This window comes from Macaca fascicularis, chromosome 15 (genome assembly GCF_037993035.2).
Source record: "Macaca fascicularis isolate 582-1 chromosome 15, T2T-MFA8v1.1".
Taxonomy (NCBI): domain Eukaryota; kingdom Metazoa; phylum Chordata; class Mammalia; order Primates; family Cercopithecidae; genus Macaca; species Macaca fascicularis.
In genome coordinates, this window is record NC_088389.1 from 116,530,573 (window position 1) to 116,541,784 (window position 11,212).

Below are 11,212 nucleotides of genomic sequence, written 5' to 3' on the forward strand. Positions count from 1 at the left end.
GGGAGGAGGGCAGGGAAGTGCTGGGTAGAGAAGGGCAGGGTGTCTGGCAAGGGCTCCACCCTCAGGCCTGTGTCCATGGACCTACATGAGAACAAGCACTCCTGTCTTCATGCTCAAATGTTGCATTTTCCAAGACCACTCCGGCCTGCCATGTCCCCCCATTCTGTGCCCATAAAAACCCTGAGACCCCAGCAGGCACACACAGGCAACTGGACATCGAGAAGAACACATTGGCAGAACACACCGAAAGATGCCGGCAGGCCACTGACGGCAGAACGATTCGGACGCCGAGGGAAATCTGGCCAAGGACAGTAAGAGGAGAGCCCGGCTGCTGAGCAGCCCGACTCCAGGGGAAGACCACCTTCCCACACCATCCCCCTTCGGGCTCCCCATCCATCTGCTGAGAGCTACTTCTACCACTCAATAAATCTTGCATTCATTCTCCAAGCCCACATGATCTGATTTTTTCAGTACACTAGGGCAAGAACCCAGGATACAGAAAGCCCTCTGTCCTTGCGATAAGACAGGGTCTACTTGAGCTAAGCTGAAGGAGCGCACTGCAACACACACCCACTGGGGCTCCAGGAGCTGTAAACACACAACCCTAGATGCTGCTGTGGGGTGGGAATCCATCCTCCCCACGACCTGCCCGTCCGCGTGCTCACCCTAGGGGTTTGAGCCGCGGGGCACTGAAGAAGTGAGTCACACCCCCACTGCATGCCCTGTGAGAGGGTAAGGGAACTCCTCCCCTTTTTTTTCTTTTTTGAGACAGAGTCTCGCTCTGTCACCCAGGCTGGAGTGCAGTGGTACGATCTCGGCTCACTGCAAGCTCTGCCTCCCGGGTTCACGCCATTCTCCTGCCTCTGCCTCCCGCGTAGCTCGGACTACAGGCGCCACCACCACGCCCGGCTAATTATTTGTTGTCGTCATATTTTCAGTAGAGACGGGTTTTCACTGTGTTACCCAGAATGGTCTCGATTCCCTGACCTCGTGATCCGCCCGCCTTGGCCTCCCAAAGTGCTGGGATTACAAGCGTGAGCCACTGCGCCCAGCTGGAACTCCTCCCCTTTCAAAGGGTCCAAATGGATGGCCAACAATGTGCCATGAAACAAAGCTGAAGCACCTAAAGATTCCATACTTGTTTGTAACAGTGACATACTGCCCCATATGCCATAGGAGATGGACAGTATCGAGTGCACTCATGACATTTTAATACAATCACCACGCTCCTGTGCAGCGTGATTCCCTTGCTACTGCACTTCGAACGGCACACGCTGCCTCCTGAGAGCCGTCCCCAGCTTCAGACAGCTCTTGTGACTCCAAAGCTCTCCCTTTACAGAGCTGATGTCTGTGTAGCTTCTACCATCTGGTCTTACTCTATCCTTTCACACATAGAAAACATAAAAAGGAACATCACAAATAAAACCTAAAACCATGGTCTTGATTTATAACTATGGCACATTAAATGGTAGTTTAATGACTATTCATTTAAATAACTGCCTTATTAAATTAATGGTATCTGTTAAAGGCTCTAATAAAGTTGGAGCTAATGCTTTTTTCTTCCAACTTCCCTGGAGCAAGTAAAGTCTCACTATTTCAATGACAATCTTAATGTTGAAGCTGATGTTGACATTTCTTCAGCTTCTTCAGAGAGCTACCAAGGCACTCATCTTCTTTACCTTACCTACTTTGTTTCAAACCTTGCACAAGGTCAAGTCCTTAGGACGATGTGAGTGTAGGAAATGAGAGATCCAAAAAGGCTTCACCGCAAAGTCAAGCATTTAGTAGGACACTAGGCCCAATTTAAAAGGTTTCAGAGCCAGGCGCAGTGGCTCACACCTGCAATCCCAGCACTTTGGAAGGCTGAGGCAGGCGGATCACCTGAGGTCAGGAGTTCGAGACCAGCCTGGCCAACATGGTGATACCCTGTCTCTACTAAAAATACTAAAAATACAAAATTAGCTGGGCACGAGCCTGTAATCCCAGCTCCCAGCTACTTGGGAGGCTGAGGCAGGAAGATCATTTAAACCTGGGAGGTGGAGGCTGCAGTGAGCCAAGATCATGCCACTGCACTCCAGCCTGGGCAAAAACAGCAAGACTCCGTCTCAAAAAAAAAAAAAAAAAAAAAAAATGTTGTTAGAATAGAGGTAAGACAGTGACCAGACCGTGAAACATGCTCAAGAACACACATGAGTGGAGTCAATGACAAAGAACAGAAAGAGACTTTGTATTTGCTTCAAAGTCTGGCTGCTAGTGTATTTTGCCATTTGCCTTTTTAAAAAATTGCCTAAATGAAGATAGCTGAAAATTCAAATGAGGACTTGCATTCTAAAAATTCCAAACTCTGCCAACTGAAACAACTGACATCCTGGATAAATATAAAAGATAATTTTTAGGGGGACACTGTTGAAGAATCAGACAAGCACAGATTGAGGGACTTTCCACCAAATAACTGGGCCCCTATCCTGCAAAATAGACCCACACCACAAATGAGAAAGACAGAAACTGCTCCACGATAAAGAACACTACAGAGGTCTGATAATAAATGCAGTCTGTCATCCTGAACCAAAAACAAGACATGAATTGGACACTCACTAAATCTGAACGAAGTCTACAGATAATGGCATTGTATCAACATTAATTTCCTTATTTTGGTAATTTTACTATGGTTATATAAGATGTTAACAACTGGTGAACCTGGGTGAAGGGTACACAGAAATTTTTTGCTTTTTAAAAAAATCGATTATTTCAAAATGAAAAGGTAAAAAAATGTAAGTATTAAAACATTAAATGAATAATGCATTGGCCAAATGGTAATAAAAGAAGGCATTGTTAGCCAGACGTGGTGGCTCACGCTTGTAATCCCAGCACTTTGGGAGGCCAAGGCAGGAAGATCACGAGGTCAGGAGATCGAGACCATCCTGGCCAATACGGTGAAACCCTGTCTCTACTAAAAATACAAAAAGTAGCTGAATATGGTGGCGCGCACCTCTAGTCCCAGCTGCTTGGGAGGCTGAAGCAGGAGCATCGCTTGAACCCAGGAGGCAGAGGTTGCAGTGAGCCGAGATCATGCCACTGCACTCCAGCCTGGGCAACAAAGCAAGACTCGGTCTGAGAAAAAGACAAGACAAGACACTGGCAAGATCAGCAAGGCCAAAACTGAAGTGAAGTAGTTGTTACAACTACTCCTGCTGCCCTGAGGATTTCTGCTGAATTCTGAAGTTTATGATGATATTTTAAAAGTAGTCACACTCAGAGGAAGACGGGAAAATAATTCAGTCATGAAAACTGTTAAATAAAAAGGAAAAAAATCAAGCATTTATCCTAATACCTACCTTATACAAACAATACCACTGAAGTGAAAAAAATCAAGCATTTATCCTGTCTACCTTATACAAACAATACCACTGAAGTGTCTTTTTTTTTTTTTTCTTTTTGAGGCGGAGTTTCACTCTTGTTGCCCAGGCTGGAGTGCAATGGCACAATCTCAGCTCACTGCATCCTCCGCCTCCTGAGTTCAAGCAATTCTCCTTCCTCAGCCTCCCAAGTAGCTGGGATTACAGGCATGCGCCACCACACCCAGCTAATTATCTTATATTTAGTAGAGACGGGGTTTTACCATGTTAGGTTGGTCTTGAACTCCTAACCTCAGGTGATCCACCCTCCTTGGCCTCCCAAAGTGCTGGGTTACAGGCGTGTGCCACTACGCTCAGCCGAAGTGTCTATTTCTAAGAACATTCCAGTTAACAAATGACATAAAAATGAATTGATACAGGCATTGACTATCAACTGGTATCACAAAAAGAAAGACACCAGGTTGCAGTTAGCCAAGATTGCACCACTGCACTTCAGCCTGGGCAATGAAGCGAGACTCCAACTCAAAAAAAAAAAGAAGCCAGAAATGACGTGCCTCCCGATGAAAGAACACACCACCACTTATCTTACCGAGGGCTTGAGCCTGGACCTGAGTCTCATCAAGCCTCTGGGTCTAGCTGCCACTCTACAGAAAAGAGGCTAGGAGAACTCGCTTAACTGCCCCGTGACTCTACAATCAGCAGTATCCAGGCTGTGGGAAACCAGTCACATGGCTTGGGTTCTCTTGTTGAGACGGAGTTTCACTCTTACTGCCCAGGCTGGAGTGCAGTGACACGATCTCGGCTCGCTGCAACCTCCGCCTCCTGGGTTCAAGTGATTCTCCTGCCTCAGCCTCCCGAGTAGCTGGGACAACAGGCACGCACCACCACGCCCGGCTAATTTTTTCTATTTTTAGTAGAGATGGGGTTTCACCGTGTTAGTCAGGATGGTCTCGATCTCCTGACCCCATGATCTGCCTGCCTTGGCCTCCCAAAGTGCTGGGATTACAGGCGTGAGCCACCACACCTGACCCAGAAAAATGTATTTTAAGAAAGTCCATAGTGATACCAAAACAAGCAAGTGTGTGGGAGGAGGGAGAGGGGTTCCTTACACAATGTCAAGTACTAAATGTGCTGGGATGGCAGCATGTAAAATGTCACCGCTTGGGCAGTGTTCATCAATGGATGGTAAAGCCACACAAGTTCAAAGCCTCCTCTTCCAGATGATGTACTAATAGCAAAAGGAAAATGCCCTTCTGAGACCTCGTGGGCACGTTAGCTAAGGGATCAACCAACCACCAGCAGGACCACCTGCTGTTATGCCTCCTGGGGAGAAGCAAGAATTATCAGCCTGAATCCATCACAAGCAGACAGACAAGGCCAGAGTTTGATATATTCTACAAGATACTGGCCTGGACTCTTCATGAAAATTCAAAATAACACTACAAAGGGCAGCTCTCATAATTGCCTGGAAGCTCTATGCACATCCCGGGGCTTTCCATCTGGGAGGCAGACTGATTTAAGTAGTGACCTAGCCATTTTGTTTGCAAATCCCCGAAAGTCACTGAAAAATCATCCTACTTAAAGACTTGAGCCACACTGAGTATGTTTCCAGAAACGATGCAGGCTTTCATCAACTTAGGCTTCTCAAGCCTCACCTCCCTCCACTGCCCCTGGTTTCAAAGGCTCCCAAAGAAGAGACGGTCTCTTTGCAATGACCCATTAATTACAATATAATGTTGGGGATTCACTGGATAATCACAGCGAAGGACCAGGAAGGGGAAATGAAAGTTGACCTTGCCACCGACCCAGGCCCCATTCTTACCATCTATGTTTCTGTCATTCCCTGCCAGGGCTGCCTGCTTGTCTGTCTCAGATTCCGCCTCATTTTCATCCATGTTGTAGTCATCTTCTCCTCTCAGTTTCTGCTGGTTTCTCCCTGTAAAATTAGCACATAAAACATAAGCTACATCATTTCTGTCTTGATGTCACAGGAGTATCGAGCACAGGTGCTGGGTGTTAGCCATACTTGCTCACAATCAGGTCTGTCGGCTGCCTCTCCGGAAATGGTAGGGACGCATGGGCTGGGTTCCGGGACAAACACGTGCATTATGTGTACTCCACTTGAACTCTGAATCTAGAGACGGCATGGCCCTAAATAAAAGGGTGCATTCTAGGCTGAACACGGAGAAACTAGCGAACAACTCAAATCTCAAGGTAAAAGAAAGTGCCACTGTTTTGGGAAGGAACGGGTATCTATAGTTAATGACAGCATCTCCTTAGAATGGAGAGAGGAAATGGAGCTGCCGCCGTGAGCCACAGGAGAAACCTCCCTCATACTTACAGTGGGAGAACCCACTACTCTATTCACCCCTGGAGGGGCAGCAGCCAGAGAAGATGAGGACAAAAGGCTTTCAAGAGACCTACTCAAAGGGTTAACTTACATATTTTATATGTGTATGCAGGCGGGTAAACAAAATCTTTTTTTTTTTTTTTTTTGAGATGGAGTCTGGCTCTGTCGCCCAGCAAGGAGTGCACTAGCGCAATCTGGGCTCACTGCAAGCTCTGCCTCCCGGGTTCAAGTGATTCTCCTGCCTCAGCCTCCCTAGTGGCTGGGATTGCAGGCATGTGCTGCCACGTCCAGCTCATTTTTTAGTTTTAGTAGAGACGGGGTTTCACCATGTAGGCCAGGATGGTCTCGATCTCCTGACCTCGTGACCTGCCCACCTCAGCCTCCCAGAGTGCTGGGATTACAGGTGTGAGCCACCGCGCCCGGCCAAACAAAATCTTTTTTAAAAGTGCACACCTGGAAAAGCAGCTCTAGCCTATTTCTCTGGCTCACTGCCTGGGGTGGAAACTGCACAGGCCTGCGTGTTTCTTCAAGTGAGGTCACCACCCCTGCGTCTAGAAGCAGGTGCATCCTACAGGCACTGTGGCATCTCAGGCCCACCTTTTGTTACACTTCGTGACCAGCCGCTGAGGGGTCTGATGCTGCGGCGCCACAGGCTGAGCCAGCCGGTGGGATCTCCCTGCCTCACACACCATGAGCGTCTCCTTGCCGGGTGGGCACGGAACACAGCGACCCAGCAGGGATACTTAGCGGGAGGCTGACAACATGCACTTCTGTAACTGGAACTTGGGAGGACACGTTCTTCAGAAAGACAATGAAGTGAAAATTAGATTGAAATGGAATCAGGGTAACTTCTGCAAATCAGTGTATTCTCCAACTTGTGTGACTGGTCCACCCCAGAGCGCAGGTGTCATATCCTCAGAAGTGTTCCTGGCTCAGGTGGGAAGGACATTTTCCACATCGGAAGGGACTGAAATACATCCCGGAATAGTCGGTTGATCTCTGATTCCTACCCTTTATTTCTTTAAACAGAAAAAAGTCAACCAAACCAAAAAGGATTCCCATGTCAAGTTTCCTCAATGTTCACATGCGCATGAACCATCATCTACCCAATACTCCTTCCTTCCTTCAGTCATTCACTCACTAGGCACTGATTGTCTAAATGGCACCAGACACTGCACGACAGTGGAGATGCAAAGATGGGCCATGTGGCCGGCCTGCCAGGAGGAGGCGTCCCCTGGATGCTAAGCACCCATCTCCAGGCCGCCCACCTGCAAGGTCCCCGCGACTCCCTGCCGATACTGCGTCTAAAACCTCGAGTTCTGGAGCATGTGCTGCTCTTCCTTCCCGCCTCCCTCTTGAAAACGACTAAGAAACCTTCAAACGAAAAGGAACTGGCAAATTGTGGACTGTGTTTGGTCAAATTCAGGGTGCTCCGTCGGTGCTGGGAAGGAGATGGAGGTGGCTGGGTGTCTGGTGGAAGGGAGTCCACGGCGGCCCCCGAAGCTTCACACCCACCTTCCCTGGCAGCTTCCTGCTCCTCCTCCTGTCCATCGGGGATGACAAGCTGGTCTCGCTCGGGGCCCTCCATCTCCGGATTTTCCTGGCTCACTGACAGGGCAGCTGGCACCTGTGGGGTCCGGCCCAGTTCTCTGGCTCCCCCGAAGCCTCTTCCGTCTACAGGTCTGTCTTCCACCACCTGCTCCCGGCCTGGCTCCTGTGGCAGCCCCAGCCTGTCCCTCTGAGGCTCCTCCTCACTCACCACCTGGATCTCATTGATTTCCTCTGTGCACAGAACACAGTTAGCTGTGACCTCACCAGCATTTGATTTAAAAAAAAAAAAAAAAGAAAAACCTCATTCCACTCAATTCCCAGAACCTTCCCAAGGAATGGGGGTGGGGTGGGCTGCACACAGGAGAACCACCAGGTAGCTCCTTTTGTGATCTCAGCCACCGACTGCAGGCCTCTCTGTGCCTGCGGCTCATCGTCAGAACCGCGACGAAGGGAAAAGTAGCTTACCAAAAAAAAAAAAAACAGAACAAAACAAAAGCTGGACTCAATTATCTTGACAAGGTACAAAGGGAAGAGGGTGTCCTGCTGAGTGACCTGATCGTCTTGTCCGCTGGAGACAAGCACTTGGGAGCCAGGGCAGGCAGGCTCACCCGGGGCTTGCCCATGGACAGCAGCCTCCTGGTTCCCAGTGTCTGCGGCTCAGCCTCCTCCCCCGAGGCCCACAAGCCCACCCACGTCCTGCATAAAGGTGCAGCCTGGGCCTTTCCCTACACAGCCGCCAAAGGACAAGGCACTTCGTTTAGCGGAGGAGACATCAGTCAGACACACAAGAAGCCCCAGTGCCGCAGTTCCAGGTGCCCAGAGAGACACACCCGCTCCTGGCTGCCCGCTGCTGGGTTCACTGACTGCTCAGCAGCTCGCTGGGACCGCTGCCTCTGACGGGGCTCTGGAGAGCAGGGGACAGGGCAACTGCTGGGCTCTGCTTACCTTTCTCAACTTGTCTCTTCGAATCCAAAACCACTTCGGAACTGGGGGCTGGAGTCTGGAACTTGCTGTTACCGGGCACGTTTCCTTTCCCTTGTGGCACCTCTGCACGTGGCAGGCCTGCTGCCTGCTGCCTGGGCTGAGGCTCGCTGAGGGCTTGAAGCTGAAACAGAAGCACAAGACAGAAAGCCAGGGCAGGGCTCTGTGAGCAGAAGCCGTACAAGAATCCCGCCAATCCCACCACCACATCCTTCCGACCACGACCCCGAGAAACGCCACAGTCTACTCTGGTCACGCCCTGGTCACGTGGCGTACATCAGAAGACAAGAGGTTGAGTCAAGGTCTCCCAGAAAGTACTGTCAAGACAGAATAAAACTGGGCAGAGATTCTGCTGAGGGGAAGCTTTTATAGAATCATAAAATACCTAGGCGGAAGATCAACAAAAAAGAAGACATGAACAACACAAATGCTCCTTGACAGAACGAACATCTCCAGAACCCTCAGCCCAGCAAGGGGAAATGCACCTGCTTCTCAGGTACACACGGAATATTTTCCGGGATGAACAAATGGCAGGCCACAAAGCAAGCCTCCATACACTTAAATAACTAAAATCACACAAAGTGAATTATCTAACAGCAATGGAATGGATTATAAATCAAAACAGAATGAAACTTGTGACATTTGCAAATATTTGGAAATTAAACCACACACTCCTAAATCACCAGTGAGTCCAACAATAAACCACAAGGCAAATTAGAAAATGCTTGGCCAGCCAGGTGCGGTGGCTCACGCCTGCAATCCCAGCACTCTGGGAGGCTGAGGCAGGCGGATCACCAGAGGTCAGAAGTTTGAGACCAGCCTGGCTAACATGGTGAAACCCCATTTCTACTAAAAATACAAAAATTAGCTGGGCGTCATGGCGGGCGCCTGTGATTCCAGCTACTTGGGAGGCTGAGGCAGGAACATCGCTTGAACCCGGGAGGCGGAGGTTGCAGTGAGCAGAGATCATGGCACTTGCGCTCCAGCCTGGGCGACAGAGCGAGACTCTGACTCAAAAAAAAAGAAAATGCTTTGACACAAAACAAAAACACAGCATACCAAAACTTACGGGAAGCAGCTCCAGCAGTGCTGAGGAGGAACGTAAGACTTCGAGTTTTCAGTTCCTCACGTGAGAAGCTTACAAGTTACCACTCAGTCCTAACAACAAGTAAAAAGCTAAACAGACTGAAAAGTTACCAGCTCTTCTTGGATCCATAGGAGAGGTGAGGACAGAGTGTAAATCACTGTCCTCAAGCCTGGAGACAGGGTCCAATACGGTGAGTCCCGGCTCACCAGGACAGGCTTGGGCAGACGTCACCGAGGGAACTGGTGTTGGGGTGGGAGAGCCTGACCTGTCATGTATGAACTGTTTGAGGCTCAGTGTGGATGAGTCTGAGAGTTAAAAACCTGCCCCAGCTGGGTGTGGTGGCTCATGCCTGTAATTCCAGTACTTTGGGAGGCTGAGATGGGCTGATCCCCTGAGGTCGGGAGTTCGAGACCAGCCTGACCAACATGGAGAAACCTGAGATCTACTAAAAATACAAAATTAGTCAGGTGTGGCAGTGCATGCCTGTAGTCCCAGCTACTCAGGAGACTGAGGCAGGATAATTGCTTGAACCCGGGAGGCAGAGGTTGCGGTGAGCCAAGATTGCGCCACTGCACTCCAGCCTGGGCAACAAGAGCAAAACTCCAACTCAAAAAGAAAGAAAGAAAAAAAAAGTAAAAAAGCTGCCGCAGTCGTAAAGGGCTCCCATACTTACAAGTTTTACCCCTAGGAACTCAACCAGGCTCTCAGTAAATATCAGAGAAAAATTGGCTTGTGCTTCCAGCAGGTGGCCGGGGAAAGGAACCACTCTGAAACAGGCCACAGAGCTCTGTTCTCCTTAACCAGGCTGGCCCTCAGGAGGAGTGTATTACCCAGAGCCCCTGCTGGGATATTATCAGAGCCTAACTGACCTGGGGGAATGAAACACCCAACTCCAGTAAGCTCTAGACTTCCACATGGGAGAAGGAAGCTACTCAACTCCAGCGCATTCTAGCCACTCTGTCCCACTGGGGTAGGGAGTGGGTACTAAGCAGCATAGGGGACATACACAGCCAAGGGACTCAGGCTCACTGAAAACCCTCATACTTACAGCACACTGATTTTTGACAAAGGTGCCAAGACAATTCAGTGGGGGAAAAGCAGTCTTTCTTTCAACAAGTGATACTGAGACAACTTGATATCCACACACACACAAGAATGAAGCGGGAGCTCTACCTCACACCATATGCAAGAATTAAATTAACTGAAAATGAATCATAGGCCTAGATGTAAGAACTAAGAATGATAAAACTCTGAGAAGAAAATGCAACAGGAAATCTTCAAGACCTCAGGTCAAAGTGTTCCCAGATAGAACACCAAGAACACACAACAAAAGAAAAAACAAATACAATGGATTTTGTCAAAATTAAGAACTTTTGTGCTTCAACTAAACACCAGCAAGAAAGTGAAAAACCCCACAGAATTGAAAAAAAAAAAACTTGCAAATCATATGTCCATTATATCTTTAGTAAAATAGATTCTAAAAACTTACAACTCAAAAATAACTCAATTAAAAAATGAGCAAAGGACCTGAATAGACATTTCTCCAAAGAAGATATACAAATGGCCAGTGAAGCATGTGAAAAGATGCTCAGTATCATTAGGGATATCATAGTTATTAGGGAAATGCAAACCCAAACGACAATAAGCTACCACTCCACACCTGCTAGGAAGGGTATCATGAAAAAGGCAGTATCAAGGGTTGGCAAGGATGTGAAGAAACTGGAGCCCTCATAAACTGCTGGTGGGAGTGGAAAATGGTATGGCCACTTTGGAAGAAGTCTGGGAGTTTCTCAATAGGTTAAATGTAGATTATCATATAACCCAGCAGCTCTACTCCTAGGTAATATCCAAGAGATATGAAAACATATGACCACACAAAAGCTTCAT

The 11,212-nt window shown here is 48.5% G+C and overlaps 1 protein-coding gene across 4 annotated transcripts in view; it reads right to left on the minus strand.

Moving 5' to 3' along the window:
• Positions 1-11,212, minus strand: part of GOLM1 (golgi membrane protein 1) — a 75,130-nt gene that overhangs the window by 1,909 nt on the left and 62,009 nt on the right. For 2 of the 4 annotated variants that reach the window (XM_045373026.2, XM_045373025.2), the window contains exons 7-9: positions 8,203-8,362; positions 7,222-7,488; positions 5,179-5,292 (exon numbers count right to left, since the gene is read on the minus strand). In XM_045373026.2, coding sequence (XP_045228961.2) covers positions 5,179-5,292; positions 7,222-7,488; positions 8,203-8,362 — 541 coding nt within the window. The remainder of the gene's footprint in view (positions 1-5,178; positions 5,293-7,221; positions 7,489-8,202; positions 8,363-11,212) is intronic. The other 2 variants (XM_074017755.1, XM_074017754.1) reach the window with 1 other exon arrangement.